The sequence below is a fragment of the Lissotriton vulgaris genome, chromosome 5, assembly GCF_964263255.1.
Source record: "Lissotriton vulgaris chromosome 5, aLisVul1.2, whole genome shotgun sequence".
Taxonomy (NCBI): Eukaryota; Metazoa; Chordata; class Amphibia; order Caudata; family Salamandridae; genus Lissotriton; species Lissotriton vulgaris.
In genome coordinates, this window is record NC_141693.1 from 185473565 (window position 1) to 185494122 (window position 20558).

The following is a 20558-nucleotide window of genomic DNA, read 5'->3' on the forward strand; positions in this document are numbered from 1 at the left end:
GGTGGCCTTATACCAGGACCTCTCTGCCGTCACCCTACAAAAGCAGAAGGCCTTTCGGGTGGCCATGACGTTCCTGAGGGACAACGGGGTCTCCTACGCTTGGGGTCACCTTTTCGGGCTTATCTTCAAGTGGAAGGGTGCCTGCATCAACTCCGCTCCCTTCGAGAAACTTGCACACTGCTGGGGATTGACCCCGAGGACGATGAGCTAGGGGGCAAAACAAAACCGCGACGTTCGCAGGAGCGGCCCACGCAGCAATCCAAAGGCGAATGGCGACGAGTGGGGCGCCAACGTTCCCCCAGGGCGGAACTCAAACCGGACCCCACGACCATGGCCCAGGAACAGGCGGCGGCCATACAGGAAGTAGTCAAAGACACAGCGGCCACACAATGAGACAGCATCGACACAGGATTTGCAGTCATCGCTTTACGTCCACTTGGACAGGGGGGGGGGGGGGGGGGGGGGGGGGGGGGGGGGTTGGAGGGGCCAGCGAGGTCTCCACTGCCACACTTCCCTCTAGATGACTTACCACAGGCCGAACTGCTTTAGTGAGGCCTGGGACTACGGTTTGCATTTTGGGGTTCCCAGTTGGGGTAATGGGGGAGGCGGAGTCAGGGGGAGTGGGGATGGGGGTAGGCGGGTTGCGGGAGCGGGGGTTCGGGGACGGGGGGCCACAGTTGGGGGATGGGTTGGGAGGGAGGGGAGGCTCTGGTTTGGGCTTTCTGGAGTGTTTATAGGGGGGGGGGTAGTGGTGGTAGCAGGGGTCCGATCCTTGATGGCACAAAGCGAGTTGAGGGGTTCCCACACACTAGATGATGCCGCTAACTCTAGGGACGTGGAGTGTTAAGGGTCTGAACTCCCCCCCAGAAGCGTCAAAAGATTTGGAAATATATTATTGATCACCAGCTTGATGTCGTGGGCCTTCAAGAGACCCAATCAGACGACTCCCGCCTTAAGCACAAACAATTCCCACTTATTTATAGGTCGTCCACCTCCACGAAGCAGAGGGGAGTGGCCCTTATGTTCCGCTCGGCCTTGCATTTCCAACCCACGGGAGTACAAAGTGATAGAGTGGGGCGCTGAGTCAGGGTGAAGGGCCTCCTGCGGGGTAGACTGTGAGAAGGTGGCCTGATATGCAGTGCTCACTATTCTAGTGAACACTATGTATCAGTCCAGCAACCCTTATTGATGATTGGTTGTAAGTCAACCTTATAGACCAGCTATCCTAGTAGCGTGGATACGAGCAGTCTAAGGCTAAAGACTCGAGAGGGCGTGTTAAGCCAGCTGTTTACCACACATATACCCCTTGAATACCAAGTGAAAGGACACCACACAAGTGTTATGAAAATAAACAGTGTATTTATTAAAATCACAACAGCCCTGTACTCTTTATGAGGACAGGGTACTAAGCACAAAACAAAACTCTTACGAAAATACCTAAGTTAGCACAGTATATACAAATGCCCGAGGGGCACAGAAAACCATATACTCTGAAAGTGGAATGCGAAATTACTAGCAGGTAAGTACAGTACTAATAGGCTTTGGAATCGCTAGATCTTGACTATAGAATCTTCAGATTACTTCTAGGAGACCCAGGGGACTCGGGTGCAGAGTGTGCACTCTCACGCGGGATGCGGGACAAAGTCTATGGTAGCTAGAAATTGCAAAGTTAGTGTTCTCGGGCGAACCCGACCTGGTAGGAGGAAAACGAAAGTGGATTCTGACCCTTGGATAGTGAGGCTATGCTGGGGCACCGAAATGCCGAAGTTACCTAGCCCAGGGGCTGCAGCTGCATAGGACTCAAAGGACGTCGGGAATCCTCGTAGACAGACCAGGAGCCTGGAAGAAAGAAGTTGCTGGCAGGCGACCAGTGAAGAAAGTTCGGTGGATCCAAGCTTGGATCGATGGAAGATGACACCTGAAAGCCGAGGGGACCAAGTTCGAGACTACTAGCCAGTAGTCAGTGGGCACCAGGAGGGCACCGGATGGTAGCCACCTCGACTAGGTGAGTGGGTGACGCTGTGCTCGCAGATCTCACGGACCAGAAGGCGTTGTCGGCGACCAGGAAGGAGGAGCGAGCTGTCCCACGAAGATTGAGACTGTCGGCGTCGCTGGACCCAGGATTGGGCAACAAAGCCTTGGCAAATTCAAGCCCACGCGGTGGACTCAAAATGGCGTCTGGAGTGGACAAGGAGGGTCCGGGGTGCCTCTCTTGAAGAAGGAAGCAAGGGCCAGTCTGGAGCAACCAGACCTGCAGCAGTGATGTCGTCGGGCATCGTGTAGAAGGCCACAAGCCAGCCGGCTAGTAGCCACACAGTGCGGTGAGCACGCAAAAGCAGAAGGGCCCCACGCAGATCGTGGAGATGCTGGAGGGCTGATCTTCAGTGCTGGAGCTGCTCAGGGTTGGGGCTTCTCGGACCCCAAAGCACTCACCAGTGGAAGACTCGGTGGGCTTGTTACAAAGAAGTCGTGCAGTCTTGGCGATCGTCGGTCCCTCGAGGTCTCGTCGCACTCACGGTTCTCAGCTTTGCTGTAGAGGTGAGTAGAGGTCAGAGGTGCCAGGGAAGCCGGGTCTCGTCGAGCTGGGTCGTCGGATTCGTGAAGAAGGACTTGCAGCAGACCGCAGTGTTCTTAGGATGGTGCCCGCTTGATGCAGGGTGACTACTCCTTAGCCACAAGGGAGAATCTTGAAGAAGGAAATCTTGATGCCTTTCGTAGAAAGTCAGGTCTTGATTCCAAAGATGATCTAATTTGAACAGGGGGCCCGCTCCCATCTTTATACTAAAAAAGGGGGCTGACCCGGTGACTAGGTCCTGCCTATGGGTGGGACTAGGAGGGGGGTGGTTACACCCCTCTGCCATGCCGGACTTCCCCAGGCCAGGGGCTGGTGTGCCTCTGGAACTGGTTCAGACCGGCCTATGCGTAGTGAGCACCGGGGTGCCACTCAGCAGTCACCTTCCTGAAAAGCCCTGCCTACCCAGGATACACAAAACCATGTCTGGGACGGTGCTAGCACCGCCCCTGACAGGAAACCCTTTGTCCAGGCTCCCCTCGCTGGAAGGACTCCCAGCTGCAGGGGGTCAGACTCGTGTCTGTGGTGGCAGCATCCATTTTGTGGAGCTGAGGCTTTAGTTAACTTTAACCGGGGTTCACAGTTACATACATGTCCTGTCCCTCTAGAAGGGTGGAATGCTAACCCCGTCGCCAGAATTGGCGAGGGGTTAGTATTCCAATTCGTATGACACCTTACTCGACATGTTTTGATAAAGCAATACCAAAGTTAGCATTTAACCGCGAGGATTATAATGCACTTAAGAGTATATGGTATGCGATATCATGGAACAGCTATTAGGACTTGGTTCCGCAAGCTGCAGACAGGCTCAGCTCATGCCAGAGCACCATCTCACACGATTCCAAGCCCTCTGCCTTCAGGATTGTCAAGGCCTGCCATAGGAATCTGTGTGTCCATTTTAGGGTTAGGTATAGGTATACTACACCTACAGCAAAGGGTGATTACACGACTTTGCCCCAGCTGTCATGCAGCCAGTTGTGTCAAATTTAGGAGGCCAGCCAGGGGTGGCATAATACATGCTGCAGCCCCTGGCAGCCCTGGGTACACCCATGCCCTGAGTTACAGGGTCTGATAGGGTGGCCCAGTACCAATTGGAAATGTACCTAGGGTACATGGAATCCATTTTACAGAGAGAGCAGTAGGCCTGGGGTCCTGATTGGCAAGGCCCCAGGTCGACTACGTCAAAAACCAGCTAAAACACAGGGCAAAAAGTTGGGGGCAACCATAGTCAGGATGTACCTTCCTACATAGACTATGCACTTTTGTCGTACTGTATGCACCCAACACTGGTCAGAATGGTTTCCTCCACACTCTATTGGGTAAGGTCATAGATTTTGCTGAGGGACCGCTGCTTATTATGGGGGACTTCAATCTGGTTTGGCAGAGGGACATGGATAGTACTCACGCTCTAAGATCTGACATGAGCTCCCTTTTCCTTGAGTCGCAACGGAAGGTCTTGGTTATGGGCCTTTTTGACGCATGGCGGTTCTTATACCCCCGATCTAGAGACTACACTTTTTTTCACATGTTCATCGCTCATACTCCCGACTTGAACACCGTTTCCCGAGTCAATCTCTTCGGAGCGAACTCCGCGAGGCCAAGATTTTTCCTTTATCGGTGTCCGATCACAGCTTGCTCGCGGTGTGCCTCCAATGGGAAGTGAAGAGCAAGACTGCCCTAGGTGGTACTTCCCAGCATCCTTGGTCCGGGACAAAACATCCTGTAACACCTTGAGGGGAGCTATAACGGAGTTCCTTACCCACAATGACACAGGGATACCTCAGTCTTTACCACATGGGGCGCCCTTAAAGCGTGTATTCGAGGGCAATGCATGGCCCTGAATGATGCGCTTAACAAGCAGCGAGGTCGTGAAAGGGAGCAACTAGGGGAGGAACTCTCCGCTTTGGAGAAAGCACACAAGGAGAACCCTTCTAGGCGCGCAATACGGCAACTTACGGCAGTCAGGGGTAAGCTGCGGGCGCATTACAATAATAGGGCAGAGTACACTCTGCTAAAACTACGGCGTCTGTCCTATTCCCAGGGCAACAAGGTGGGGAAGCATCTCGCCAGGCAACTTCCAGACAAGAGAGAAAGGGAATACGTTGGGGGAATTCGGGATACGCAGGGAGAGCTGACGCATCAAGACGAAACTAAAGCCGAGCTTTTCTGTGCCTTCTACTGAACTCTTTACTCCGGGGAACCTCTTGATGCTGTTGCGCAGAAAGATTACCTGCAAACGTTACCGATACCCCAGGTGTCAGTGGAGTGGAATGATGCGCTCACTGCTCCCTTCACTAGAGACGACCAGATGGCAGCTATTAAGGCCTTGAAACCCCATAAGGCCCCGGGGGCGGATGGGTATACGGCCATTTTCTATAAAACATTTGCCTCTGAACTCAGCTCGTATTTAGTTCGCCTGTTTTAACAGCATGGGGGGCCTTCGGGTACGATGGCTGAAGCCCTGATATCGGTCATACCCAAACCCAGGAAGGACCCCAGTGCATGCGCCTCGTATAGGCCGATTGCTCTCCTGAATCTGGATGCGAAACTTTACTCCTCCATCATTGCTCAGCGGCTCAATGACCTGATGCCGGCACTCATACATCCGGACCAATCCGGGTTCATCAAGGAACGACAGACCCACGAGACGGGTGATACACCTGATTGAAAAGGCCAATAAGTTCAAAATCCCAGCGGTACTGGTGGGGCTCGACGCCAAAAAGTCGTTTGACAGGGTAGAATGGGGGTTTCTATTTCACACGCTGGCCGCCTTTGGCTTCTCCTCTAAATTTTTGACAATTATTCGGGCGAATTACCTCTCCCCCAGATCCAGAGTATCGGTGAATGGGCATGCGTCCTCCTTCGCATACTCACGGGGCAGTAGACAGGGATGTCCTCTTTCACCTCTACTTTTTGCCCTAAGCATAGAACCTTTGGCACTAGCGGTGAGGGCCAACCCCGACATTCACGGCCTACCCTTTACTGGAGAATCGCACAAGATCACTTTTTTCGCGGACGATGTCCTTCTCTCCCTCTCTGAGCCGGCCCAATCCCTCCACCACGTACAAGCGGAGCTGGAGCGCTTTGAAGCAGTGGCGGGATTCAAGGTCAACTATGATAAATACTATGTACTTAACCTCACACTTCCCCAGTCTGAAGTCCTCCGTCTCACGACGCTCATACGCCTACCATGGGCCAGTTTCTCTATTCTATATCTGGGAGTCCATCTGACCTCCACGCCTGGAAAACTCTACTCTGCCAACATCCCCCCCCTTGTTAACCAAGATTCAGGCCGACTTGAACCGCTGGAAGCCAATGTTCATATCATGGCTGGGAAGGATTCATGCGATCAAAATGTCCCTTCTCCCCAAGCTCCTATACTTATTCCAGGCCCTGCCCATTGAACTCGACGGAGAATTCTTCCGGCGAGTGAAATCAATGATGCTACGCTTTATCTGGCAAGGGGGTCGAGTGCGCTTCTCCTTAGCCATACTGCGCAGATTGAAGAAAGATGGGGGGGGGGGGTTGGGACTGCCTGATATACATCTATACTATAAAGCAGCTCAGCTTCGAGTGCTAGTAGAGTGGTCGCAACAAAAGTCGGAAAAGCATTGGCTACATATGGACCGGAGCGTTGTGGGGAGGACGATCTGGGACCTAATGTGGAAGCCCAAGAGTGACAGGCCCAAAAATGCTTACATCAGTACCCCCACATGCACCACCCTGAAGGTTTGGGACTCCGTCGCCAAGGACGATAGGTGGACTACATTTCCCTCCCCCTTTATGCCTATACACTTTAATCCTGCTTTTCCCCCGGCAACGTTTCAGGGGCTCTTTGACGCCTGGGGGGAAGGGGGTTGTCTGGCACTCACACACCTATTCCACAGCTTTGACCCACTCACCTTTGATAACTAAGAGGAACTACGGTGTTCAGGAGAAAGAACATTATCACCACGCTCACTACTCCACTGGGCAATGTCTCCTCCAGTGAGAGGTGCAGCCACACGCCCTCTCACAAAGTTTGAAGCCTTTCTGACCAGTACCTCCTCCAAGAAAGGTGCTATCACTTTCATATATGGATTCCTACTTGCCACTGCGATCTCACCCAGACCCCGATATATGTCCATGTGGGAGGGAGTCCTTCAGCGGGACATTTCTGAAGCAGAGTGGTCACACTTGATGTCAGACATATCCAAGTTTAACCACTCTATGGAACTTAGGGAGGCACACATGAAAACCATGATGGATTGGTATCTTCACCCAGTCAAACTGCGACAGATATTTCCTAACACTTCCGATAAATGCTGGAGGGGGTAAGGGCTGTTAGGAGATTTTCAGCACATCTGGTGGGACTGCCCTGTCATTCGCCCATACTGGGAGGAAATACTTGCCCAAATTAAGGAGATACTGGGATACCCAGTTCCTACCTCGATAGCTACTACCCTACTGTGTCTCCGTGATCCTAGTCTCGAACATCAGACTAGGGCGGACAAGAAGGTTCTGTGGCTTTGCATTGGGGCAGCCAAGTTCACCCTTGCTGCGGCGTGGAAACGGGGGGAGGCGCCGGCCATCTCCCTCTGGCATTCGCGGCTTTGGAAGCTATTGAGTTTGGAGAGAATGGCGGACATCTTCTTGGATGATTTCAAGAACTTTGAATTCCGTTGGGGCCCACTAGTCAGGTTTCTGTCCCAGGGTTTGTCATCCGCAGTATGCCCTGCTAGCGTTAGATCCCTCCACCTATTTCAACTTTGAACTCCCATCACCATGTACCTTGACTCATGTCCTCTGAAGTAGCTACCACCACTGGAGAGGGGAGGGCGAGGGTGGGGGAGCGGGGGATGGGGGGGGGGGGGGTTGGGTTTTGTTGTTCTTTATATGCACCCCGCATAGCGTTTCTTCCATGGCATTGCCCACCAGGGTACTGGCAAGTAGCTGGGCGCCGTCTGAACTAGCGCATGGAGGCAACTGTTGAGTCCTGCCTGGGGCGCATAGATCTCCGCCAAACTACTATGGGGGCATTTGTTCAGACTGTCGCTGTCCCCCCGCTTGCCCAACAGATCACGTGGAGTTCCCACCCATGTCAGACACTGTGCCTATTGAAGCGTTATCCTGTATATTGCGGGTCTGGTTAAGGGAACACTAGTTGGAGTAACAGGGTCGGTTCAACGCTACCCCGTGTGGGATGATGTGCGGGATTGTCGCATCTTTTCTCTGTGTTTAAAAAACTCAATAAACATACTTTTAACAAAAAAAAAGGAATGGGGTCACTACACACCCTTGCTTTAGTCCTGCTGTCGTTAGTATTTCCTTCGTTAATATCAGGGCATCCCCCATCCGCACTCTAACCCAGGTGTCGGTATACAAAAGTTGAATTGATTTTAGCAATGGAACTGGGATATCTTGTTCCTGTAATTTTCTCCACAAGTGTTGTGTGTGCACGCAATAAAAAGCCGATCTAAAAATCGACAAAGCACAAATAATAATAATAATAATCCTGAGCTTATACAGCGCCTGGTTACACTAGCCAGTGTGTCCCAGCGCTAGTCCTTGGCCCCCAGCACCCAACTGTTGCAGCCTCCTTAAACCCGCCCCAATGGAACTAGTCCCCAGGGAATAGATAGGTTTTTAGTTCTTTACGGAAAACCACCTCAGAGGTTTCCACACGAAGCCTAAGGGGTAGGGCATTCCAGTGACGGGCAGCCAAAAGACAGAAGGATCTTCCTCCCATTCTTACCCTTCTAATTTTGGGAACCTACATCATGCCAGCCCCTTGCGATCGCAGAGGCCGGGTTGGAGTGTACGATGTTAACAGACTGCGAAGGAAGCAAGGACCTTTCCCCTGCGCAATCCCGTGACTGACACAGAGGGCTTTAAACAGGACACGCTCCCTAATGGGCAGCCAATGCAGCGATTCCAAGGCTTTTTTTGAGGCGGCTCTCTTAGGTAGCATCAGTACCAAGGGGGCGGCAGCTTTCTGGATATGTTGTAGTCTTTGAAGACCTTTCACATTAGCTCCCAGATAGAGGACATCCCCATAGTCCAGCCTGGAAGTAACCAAAGCATGGACCAGGGCCTTCCTAGCTGTAACAGGGAGCAGATCCAGCGTCTTTCTAAGACTACGCAGAATGCCAAAGCAAGTTCCGGCCACACGTTTGGTGTGATATTCAGAAGAGATTTTAGAATCAATCCAGATTCCAAGATTTTTAACTTGATCATTAGGCACAGGTAAAGGACCCAGTGACTGGGGCCACCAGGCCGATGTCCAGACTGACGGAGACTTGCCCACAATCAGCACCTCCGTTTTATCACCGATCAGTCTGAGACAATTATCGGCCATTCAGCCAGCAAGGTCTTGAAGACAAGACGCAAAATCGCTGGCTGCACGCTCAGCAGCCTGTGTCAAAGCCACAGCCAGCTGCGTATCATCTGCGTACGTCACTACTTTCACTCCATATTGCTCAGTTATTAGCACCACAGGCGCCACGTAAAGATTAAAAAGGGTAGGGCTTAGGCTGGAGCCTTGAGGAACCCCTTGATCCAGGTTAATAGCCTTAGACCTATGGGACCCTTGGTAGACACGAAAACTACGCTTGTGGAGAAAAGATTGTAGCCAGTCCTATGCCTTCCCTACCACTCCACCCTTCCTCAGACACTGCAGCAAGGTGTGATGCGCCACAGTGTCAAACGCGGCACTGAGATCAAGGAGAATCAGTGCCGCGGTATGACCCTCGTCCACATGTCTCCGTAATGCCTCTGTGGAGAAAAGCAAAGCTAACTCCGTAGAGTGGCAGGCTCGGAAACCCGCCTGTGATGGATGTAAGAGCCTATGTGTTTCAATGTGAGCTGTCAGTTGCTGATTAACCAACCTTTCAGCTATTTTAGCAAAGTAAGCAAGGAGTGATATGGGCCGCAGATTACTAAGCTGTTCCATACTAATCTGTGGCTTTTTCTTTAGTGGAAGAACCACTGCTTCTTTCCAGGTTATCGGCACCATGCCAGATTCAAACGACAGCTCTAACAGGTATCTAATATAAGGTGCCATGGCCTCAATATTTCCTCTCAGGAGTTTAGCTGGAGCGGGGTCTTTAGGTGAGCCAGATTTCACACCCCTAGCTACTTTATGCAGCAAATCATAATCTGGAACCCTGAACACCTTCAGGCCTTCTTTTTCCATTAACCCAACCATAGGTGTGTCCTCACTACCAGATCGAACCCTAGCCTCCTTCGGGAAGGTAGAGTAAATATCCTTCACTTTGTTGGAAAAAAATTCTGCTATCTGATTACAAGATTCCGCAGAGCCAGCCTCCGGTTCCCCAATAGAGGTCAGTGAGGATAACTCTTTATATACCAGGAACAGTTCTTTGGGGGAGCAGTCCGCCTTATCAATCCGCTCTTTATAGTAGGCGGAGCGGGTTTTCCTTATCAAGGCATGGTACCTCTTAAGGCTAGATTTATATACCCTCTCCAGGGCTGGCAGGTAACATTTCTCCAGCTTCTTTCAAGTCGCTTACAAACAGTCTTAGCCTCCCTTAATTCAAGAATATACCATGCAGCAGATTTAGTTCGCGGAATGGGGCCCGTGCTAGACCAAGGCGCTGTCTTGTCCAGAGCGAGATGAATGCGATGGTCCAAGGCCTCACTGTCACCATCAATTACCGCGCCTAATCCTCCCGGGGGCCCACCCTGGGCCAGGGCGGTAAAAAAGTTCTCAGAAGAGAATTTAGCCCATTTTCTCTGCCTTTTGTTAGTGCCTCCCGATTTCCCAGAGGTATTGCCCGGGCTATAATTAATTTGGAACAGCATCAAAAAAAGGTCCGTCCAAACCATCGGCATTGGAGGATCAATTTTAAGAGCTTCCTAATTACAAAAGATAGGATCCAGAAGATGTCCCAACCGGTGTGTAGGAAGCTCAGATTTTAGTAGTAATTGCAGTGTTATTAAGTCCTGTCGAAGCTCTTGGGCAGGAGCATTAGAGGCATCCTCGAAGTGCAGGTTCAAATCCCCTAACAAAACGAGCTTCTCATATCGCATAGCGGGGGGCGCTCAATTATGAATAAGGCTCGCGGAGAATTGAGTGCTACCTCCTGGCGGTCTATAGACTAAAAGACCCTTGATTATATAATTATTTAACACTGTTATAGAAAAGACGACAGCTTCCCTATCGGATATTATCACTGGCTCCAGAGTACACTTTATGTTGCCCATGTGGATCCCAGCAATCTCCGCCCCCCTTCCACAGGGTCTATCCAACCTACATATACCATACCCAAGAGGCAAAGCATCCAATATTTCAGGAGCTGAATCCTCATCCAACCAGGTTTCAGTTATAAAAAGTATGTCCAACTGACTATCAACCAGAAAGTCTCGTATTTCCACATTATGCTTCTTAAGAGACCTACAGTTGATTAAAGCGCATCTGAGCTCCTTATTAGTCCCTCTTGTCCCTAAAAATGGATTAGTAGGGAACCCGCAGTACCTACAATCCTTAGTTTGGCCTGCCCCATTAGGGTCCATACTATGTCTGCAATTGACCATCGCACCAGTGCGGAGAGCCAACAGCTCCTGCTGCGAATAGGTTTGGCCTGCCTGAACTCGACCAGGGGTTCTGGCCCCGAGCCCCGACCGGGGACGGGTGCAGACAGGCTTGCCTTTGGCGCGCCCGCTGCACGCGTCTGCTGCGCGGTTGCAGGGGCATGTGAAATTTAAGCAGGATTCTCCCCTGCAACTAGACCGCTAACCTGCTAAAACAGAAGTGCCTGACTCTACCTACCACGCCCTCCGCGCAACGGTAGTAGCTACCGCGTCGGACCAGGGCGGGTAGGACAGGTCACCGAGAACAGGCCTTCGTTCCCACCAGGTAAGTGCTGAGTGAGCCCAGTTAGCGCGTGTGCAGCAGGCTAAGTATTCCCCGCAAAATAGCAGAGTGTCACCTTCACAGGTAAAACAGAGTGCACAAATAGCTTAAAATTCCATCAGGTCAGGATAAAAGCGACGTAAAGTAGGATCCCCGTAGGCCAACAAACGATTCAGGAGGGAGCTGCCACCATCCCCCTTCCTCATATACAAGGGTTGTTATGTTAAAATAGTTTTGTCCATCAATAGCGATAAGGCTAATATATTTGTAGTAGTACCTAATCATTTAATAAAACCTGTTTGATAAGGCGGGAGTATCTGTTTATCCTTTGCCCATTCAAATCAATTTAAAAGTAAAATCCCCGCAAATAATTTGGCATCTCTATCTTGAAGAGTTATTAGACAATAGTTTTCTGGATAGGCCCAATTTCCTTTCTTATAAATAGGGGATATTCGAGAACCTCTCCAGGATTCAGGTATTGCCAATGTCTCCTTCTTTAAAAACTTCTGTCAGATGTTCTGACCATAGGTCCGGTTCTTCCTTGTAAAGGGCAAAGGGAATACCATTAGGACCTGGTGTCCCATCTTTTAGTTTTATTATAAGTTTAGACACTTGTAGCTTTGTTATATCAATTTCACCGTCCATTTCATGATTTAGTGTATCCATCCTGTTAGGATTGCCAACCCGATTCATTACGTTCCCTTCAGAGTTTAAATGTTTTACCAGAAAGTCAACCCATTCATTTTCAGTTAATACATATGTTACCAAAGATGTATTAGGTCTTACTAGACCATTTATTATTTTCCAAAATTCCCTTGAGTTTGTTTGGTTGCTAGCATAAAATTTTTTTGTCCCTAGATCATGCTAAGCTTGTTTTTTTTCCGTTCCAAATTAATTTCCTCAAATTTTGATTAGCAGTTTTTAGTTTAATCAATACTTCTTTATTGTATGGAAACTTGGTTAACTGTCTCCAGAGATGGTTACGAGTGTCTCATTATCCTTATTGTATAAGGAAAATTAATATTATTTTTCTTTTTATCCATCCGTATAACTTGTTTTTCTTTAACTTTAGGTGTAAAATCATACGGTTTGGCTATTTTATCTGTAAAATGTACCCATTGTTCCATTGGGGATTTCATGGTTTTATCTCCAAAACAATCTTTAACCGTTTTTTTGGCCAATTCATTTGTATCATTTTTATTGTGAGGTTTCCAGATACGTTTTCTACAGTTGATGGTTCTCTTCTGGCCTTGCGTTGTTAGATACTTTTGGTGTTTTTTTACTAAACAAATTTGTAGTGATTTGCTGACTATGATCACTATCAGGCACCTTCCTTAGATAATACGAGGTAAAATTGTTAAAGATATTCAGTGATACCATCGTATAGTCAATTTGTGACTACAGATTATGTGAATGAAACGTCCATGCAGGTGGTGAATTTAACGGGAATCTCCCATTTAATATTCGTAGTCCCATTGCTTCTATGTACTTCACAAACTTTGCTCCTACTTTACTTTGCCTGGACTTTATTATTGAATTAAGTGTCTGCTCTGGGATTGCCCATTGATGATCTTGTGACTGTGTAGTATTAAGGGTAGCACACAGATTAAACCTAAAACTCGGTGTTGGATGATATATATATATATATATATATATATCAGTATTAAGGTGAAATGGTTGTCAGTTAATAAAGGGAATGCAGTTTAGCCATCTCAACATTGTTATTCAATGGCAGGAAAGACTCAGACATTAAGCCAAGAGAATATTCCACCATAAAAAAGGAATCAACATTAGTATAAATGTTCACTGTATCAATTAATAAAATACAACACACCAGCATAGACAGAGCAGATTTGGCAGCAGTATTTAAGGAAAATGTTCAGAAAATAAAATTCAATGGGTGTCCTTTTTGTAATTTATCTCATCTCTGAAAAGGGTCACTCCCAAATTATTGTGCTTTCATCTCAATTTAATAAGACTGTTTTGCTCACATGCTCCCCAAATTAAGAGGGAGTTAAATCTGAATTAGGACATTATCTGCCTATGGACCAACTGGTCTTATCTGGAGTCGCCCTACCTTGTTGTCAAGGTCGAAGAGGTAAGAATCTTCCTCACGAACGTCTGCTTCTGCATCAGAAATCATCTCTCCAACATACCTGGAAGATTAGACATAAAAACTAAACACTTAGACCACCCTCACTTTCTTGGACTCAAATTATTCAGCTCATGTCTCATCATACACTGTGTGAAGAAATGGGGTGTATTATATGGTGTGGCCATGAGACCTCACTGTGTAATACACTTACCAGTCCCTGTAGGACCAGAAGGTTTCATTTGTCAAATCTGCAGCTTAACCCTGCATAGCTGTGGATCTGAGCAGCAAAGCTTAAACAAAGGAACAAGTGAAAAGCATTTAAATAGCACCAACACAACTGAAGAAGAAATCAACACATCATCAAGGAAATCCAATGCCAAATTATGAAACTAAAGTTGATTGTTCTATATTTTTAGATACCACAATGAAAAAGATCCACCAGAGGTTTGCAGAGATACAGATTTTATATCCGATAATGTTCGCAGCACACCACTTATCACAATCCATATCTAACAATGATTTTTACAAAAACATAAGACAATCCATTGGGCTCTTGATGATTTCTTCTTTCTTTTTAATTTTTTTTCTCAACTCCAATCCCTTATGCCATGCCAACGCGTTTCGCTGTGGTTGAGGTAACCACCAGCTTCCTCAGGGCTGGAAATGATACAAAGAGTGCTTTTACAATATCATCTTGCAAGCGCTACATATATTATTAGAGCCCACAATTAGCCAACATTCCTGTGCATGTATTAAAATTCTGTGAAGCATGCATGAAATTGACAAATATATATCCGCGCTATTCAATTCGTTAAAAGCCATTATACTTATTACCATTATATACTTCCAGTCAATTCTGCAATCAAATCGGGTGTATGTGACCAACCGTAATCAAATACCAGCTGAGACCACTGTATCAGTTAAGTTTACATCGCCCGTGTGCAAAAACCAAATAAAACTACACCCATAGATGTAGTTAACTCAGCTTTGCGTTATTCCGTGGTACCAGGTGTGAAAACGAGATTTGAAACACCATTAGAACCTAGGTCGATCATGCGTTTGTGGGCCGTAGAGGACGGCCTAAATTTTGATCAGGAGCTACAATATTTTCGTGGTGATTGAGTATAGCGCTTTGAGGTTAAGTACTGTTGAACTGATGAATTGAATTTAGTGAATGGAGAGGAGCTCTCCTGTTAATGGAATGAATGGAATTGAGTTAATCTTGAAGGTAAGAGGACGAAATGGGACATTCGGATCAGAATATTTAAACTTTATTGATATTTGGAAAGAGTAATGATAGTTCATGTTTTACAATTTGGCATGGGAAGACTGATTGAGTAGCAGGCGGCTGTGAAAGAACTTTACTTATTGATTGAGATCGGCACGTTACCGGCAGGTTTGGTGGATATACCTCTGTCTTGAGAAGAGCAAAATCGGAATATTGGAATGGGAACTAAATAGCTGTTTCGGTTGGTTACAGATAATTGGGAGTAATGGGTAGCTTTTCAATGAAATTAACGCAGGCTGCCCTAAGTAATTTTACACCGCTCGCTAGGATTTAGACTTACAGGTAAGACTGGCCACTTGGCAATGCACGCATGTATGTTGTATTATGAAGCACGTCTGGATTGAAAATGTACTGATGGTAGTACAAAACTTGTTTATCTTATAGCACGGATACCGATGAACACAGTTCTAATTTATGAAAAACTTCAGAGAAAGATCCGTGACTGGAAGTTAACTGTTTTTCCCAAGGAGGTAGAGAATCGTCTTGTCAATATTTTAATTACTGAACAATTGCGCAATGAATCTAGCCTTGCCTTGTCTGTCAGGTTCTAATTGTGTTTCAAACAAATCTCGTTTTCACACCAGGTACCACGAAATAAAACAAAGCTGAGGTAACTACATCTATGGGTGTAGTTTTATTTGGTTTTTGCAGACAGGCAATGTAAACTTAAATGGCACAGTGGTCTCAGCTGGTATTGGATTACGGTTGGTCACATACACCCTATTTGATCTAAGTTAAACCCATTACATAGCTAAATGAATATTTGAGGATTGCAGAATTGACCGGAAGTATATAATGTTAATAAGTATAATGTCTGTTAACCAATTGAATAGCATGGAGATATATTTGTCAATTTCATGCATGCTTCACAGAATTTGACAGTAATACATGCACAGCAATGTTGGCTAATTGTGGGCTCTGTAATAATATATGTAGCGCTTGGCAGATGATATTGTAAAACCGCTCTTTGTATCATTTCCAGCCCTGAGGAAGCGGTGGGTTACCTTAACCACAGCGAAATGCGTTGGCATGGCATAAAGGATTGGAGTTGAGAAAATAAATTAAAAAGAAAGAATAAATCATCAAGAGCCCAATGGATTGTCTTATGTTTTCGGTAAAATCATTGTTAGATACGGATTGTGATAAGTGGTGTGCTGCGAACATTATCGGAAATATTGCTCAATCTTAGGATTGTTTAGAGAGAAGTAGGGTGTTCTCTTCTCCCATCTGGTTTGCAAGCACCCAAGGGAAGGAATATGCTACTTACCAGTATGCATCTGTTCTTGGCATGTAGGGCTGCTGACATTCATATCTGTGCATAGATCGCCGCCTAGTGTTGGGTCCGGATGATTGCACATTGTTGTCCTGGAAGAGTCTTCGAAGTATCACGAGTTAGGTGGCTCCTCCCCTGGACTACAGTGCGCATGGGCATCCTCTCCATCCACAGATTGTTTTTCGCCATTGTGGCAGAGATGGAGTGTAATACAGTAAGTGATGACCATGCCTGAGAATGATTCTGAGTGCTACAGCTGCGACAGGCACCGGGGAAGAGGGTGGGCGATATGAATGTCAGCAGCCCTACATGCCAAGAACAGATGCATACTGGTAAGTAGCATATTCCGTTCGAGGCATGTGGGCTGCTGAATTCATATCTGGGCATAGAATAAATAGCAGTTACCTCCTTATCTGCGGTTGCCCGTGCCAGCTGCAGCAGTCTGAAAGAGAGTTCTGAGAACAGCCGGTCCTACAGCCGCTTGCTGTTTGGAGTGTACATCTACGCAGTAGTGTTTGGTAAATTTATGCATGGTGGTTCATGTGGCTGCTCTACATATATCCTCTAGAGGAATGTTACCCAGGAAAGCCATGGATGCCCCTAGCTTGCGTGTGGAATGCGCTCTTGGGGGAACTGTTAAAGTGCGTTTAGCTTTTTGATAGCAGATTTGAATGCATTTAACTATCCACCTGGCTATACCTGATTTGGAAATAGGGTTGCCTTTATGTTGTGGAGAGAAGGCAACAAACAGTTGTTTAGTTTTGCGAAAGTCCTTTGTCCTGTCGATGTAATACAGGAGAGCTCTTTTGACATCTAAGGTGTGCAGTGCTCTGTCTGCCACTGAGTCAGGGTTTGGAAAGAAAACTGGCAGTTCAATGTTTTGATTAATGTGGAACTGCGAGATTACCTTTGGCATGAAATTGGGGTTGGTGCGCAGCACCACCCTATTAGCATGAATTTGTAGGTATGGCTCTTGAATTGTGAGGGCTTGAAGCTCGCTGACTCTTCACAGCAATGTGATGGCTATTAGAAAGGCCACTTTCCAAGTAAGAAACTGTATCTCACAAGAATGGAGAGGCTCAAAGGGGGGTCCCATGAGCCTGGTGAGAACAACATTTAGATTCCAGACAGGCGAAGGAGGGTGTCTGGGAGGGATCACTCTTTTAAGGCCCTCCAAAAAGGCTTTGATGGCAGGCACTCTGAAAAGTGAAAGGTGCTGTCTGTTCTGAAGATAGGCTGCTATAGCAGCCAAATGTATCCTGAGGGAACTATATGCCAGGTTGCATTGGTACAGATGCAGTAGGTAACATATGATGTTCTGCGTGGATGCATCTAGCGGATTAATGCCATTGTTGGAACTGTAAATGACAAATCGTTTCCATTTGGCTGCATAGCACGCCCTGGTTGTAGGCCGCCTTGCCTCCTTGATGATGTTCATACACTCAGGGGGCAAGTTGATGTAGCCAAACTCTATGACCTCAGGAGCCAAATCGCTAGGCTCAACTGTTGAGGATCTGGGTGCTGAATGTCTCCATGGCTCTGAGTGAGGAGGCTGAGAGTGAGGCGCAGCCGCTGGTGAGGCACCACTGAAAGTTCCAGGAACGTGGTGTACCAAGCCTGCCGTGCCCACGTTGGAGCAACCAGGATGAGCGTCATGGAGTGCTGCCGCAGTTTGCGCGCCACCAGCGGTATGAGTGGGGCTGGGGGAAAAGCGTACGCAAATCTGTCTGACCAGTTCATCCATATCGCATTGCCCTGAGACTGCGGGTGTGGGAACCTGGCGGCGAAGCTTTGGCATTTTGCATTCTCTTTTGTGGCGAAGAGGTCGATCTCGGGATGACCCCACTGTTGGAAGTATGGCTGGAGTACCGAGGGGTGGATTTCCCACTCGTGCATCTGATAACTGTGCCTGCTGAGCAGGTCCGCCATCTGGTTGTCTACTCCCGGGAGATGCTCCGCCATGAGGAAGATGTTCCTCTGAATGGCCCACTTCCACATGCTCTGGACTAGGTGAGATAGCTGCGGGGAGTGTGTGCCTCCCTGTTTCTGGATGTAATACATGGCAGTCATGTTGTCCGTCCGGATCAACACGACCTTGTTGCACAGGTGCAACTTGAACGCCTTCAGTGCCATGAAGAATGCCATCAGCTCTAACAGGTTGATATGCATCTTCTGCTGTTGTGTTGTCCATAGTCCCTGCACCGTATAATGGAGGACATGCGCTCCCCAACCCTGGAGAGATGCGTCCTGCGTCACCACTATCTGTGGGACAGGCTCTTGGAACGGTCGTCCCCTGCAAAGGTTTTGTGGATTCCACCAATGCAGAGAGTTGTAAGCACGACCGGTCACCAACACTAGGTCTTTTAGATGCCCATGAGCCTGGTTCCACTGTTGTGCCAAGCATTCTTGAAGGGGACGCATGTGCAGTCTCGCACGCGGGACTATGAATATGCAGGATGCCATCATGCTGATCAGTTGCATGAACACCTGCGCTGGGAGTGATTGTTGAGGCCTGAACCTCCGAATGAGCAGCTGCAGGCTGTCGACCCTGGCAGAGTTTGGCTGCGCTGTCGCCGTCAGAGTGTTCAAGGTTGCCCCTAGGTACTGTCCCACATGGGCTGGCTGCAGGTGTGACTTTGTGTAGTTGAGTGAGAACCCCAGACTGTGAAGGAGGTGAATCGTGCGCGACATGTGGCTGGCACACTGCTGGGATGACTTGGCCTGAACGGGTAGGGATAGACGTGGATATGTTGTCTGCGAAGGTGCGCAGCCACGGTTGCTAAGCCCTTGGTGAACACTCTGGGGGCAGTTGTGACCCCAAAAGGCAGAACTTTGAATTGGTAATGCTGATTGTTGATGGTGAACCTGAGATATTTCTTGTGACTTGGGTGAATGGGAATGTGGAAATATGCATCCTTGAGGTCCAGGGTTGCTAGGAAGTCGCCCTGACTGAGCAACGGCAGGACCTGCTGTAAGGTTAACATATGAAAGTGTTCTGAAAGGATGTATTGGTTGAGGGGTCTGAGGTCTAGAATGGGCCGCAGGGATCCGTCCTTTTTTGGGATCAAGAAGTACAGAGAGTACACCCCTGTACCTCGCTCTTCTGCAGGCACGAGTTCTATTGCCCTTTTTTCCATCATGGAGAGTACTTCTTGCTGCAATAAGTGCGTGTGCTCTGCGGACATAGGACGGTGCCTTGGGGGTATGTTGGTGGGGGGGGGGGGGGGGGGGGGGGGGGGGTTGAAGGTTAGTTCTAGACAATAGCCGTAACGGATAAGTTGTCTCACCCACCTGTCCGTGGTAATGCTTTCCCAGACTGGCAGGAACTGCTGGAGTCTTCCCCCGACAGGTGTTAGATGGTCGGGGGGCAGTGACAGGGCGTTTGTTGGGGGCGGAGGATCTGGCGTTGTTATTGCCACGTCCTCTGCCTTTGGCGCTGTTCCCACGGTATCCACCCCTGGTATTCTTAGTGTAGGTGGATTGCGTGCTGCCTTTGGTGTACTGCGCCTGCTGCAAAGCCTGTCCTCTCGAGGCTCCCCTATTACCGGAGCGACGAAAGGAACTGCCCCGAAACTGCTGAGATTGCAGAGTCCCCATGGATTTGGCTGTCTCAGTGTCTTTCTTTATTTTCTCAAGTGTTGTGTCTACCTCGGGACCAAAAAGGAAGTCCAGGTTAACCGGCTGATTGAGCAGAGTAGTTTGAATCTCTGGCTTGAAACCAGAGATGCGGAGCCATGCGTGACGTCTCAGCATCACACTAGTGTTTATGGCCCTAGCTGCTGTGTCTGCTGCGTCCAGTGCGCACTTTATGGACGCATTAGAAATCAGTTTTCCTTCTTGTATAATCATCTCAGCACCCTCCTTGTACATATCAGGCAGGTGTTTCAACAACTGTTCTAGGGTGTCGTAGTGTGCCCCGTCGTATCTAGCCAACAGGGCCTGTGTATTGGAAATCCTCCAAATATTTGCAGCCTGCTCTGCCACTCGTTTCCCTGACACCTCTAGAATTTTCGATTCTTTGTCCGGAGGCGGAGCGTCACCAATGGTTTGAGAATTCGCCCTCTTGCGGGCATTGGCCACTACAAGTGAGTCCAAGGGGAGCTGGCCTTTGATGTAGGTGGGGTCCACTGGAGCAGGCCTGTACTTTTTCTCAATACGTGGGTTAATAACATTAGCTTTTGTAAGTTCCTTGAAGATGTCCGCAGCATGCTTGAGGACCCTTTTAAGCATAAGCAAAGTCTTAGTGGAACATTCAGAGGTGGAGAAAGTGTCTAACAAAAAATCTTCGTCCACTGGCTCCGCATGCATCTCTACGTCATGGTTGAGTGCTGCCCTTTCAATCAAAGCGTTAAACGCCGCAGTGTCCTCTGTTGGCGATGTTTTGACGTTAAAGGACTGAGCGTCCGGAGCAGCATGTGGATCATCAGGGTCCACAGATTGATCTATAGCCTCAGACCACTGTTGTGGTTCATCATG

At 48.3% G+C, this 20558-nt stretch overlaps 1 protein-coding gene across 10 annotated transcripts in view; it reads right to left on the reverse strand.

Annotated features, from left to right (window-relative positions):
- The window catches only part of EHMT1 (euchromatic histone lysine methyltransferase 1), an 834115-nt gene that overhangs the window by 58434 nt on the left and 755123 nt on the right, over window positions 1-20558 (reverse strand). For all 10 annotated transcript variants that reach the window (XM_086921124.1, XM_086921127.1, XM_086921128.1 and 7 more), the window contains one exon: window positions 13504-13582. In XM_086921124.1, the coding sequence (XP_086777250.1) occupies window positions 13504-13582 (79 nt within the window). The remainder of the gene's footprint in view (window positions 1-13503; window positions 13583-20558) is intronic.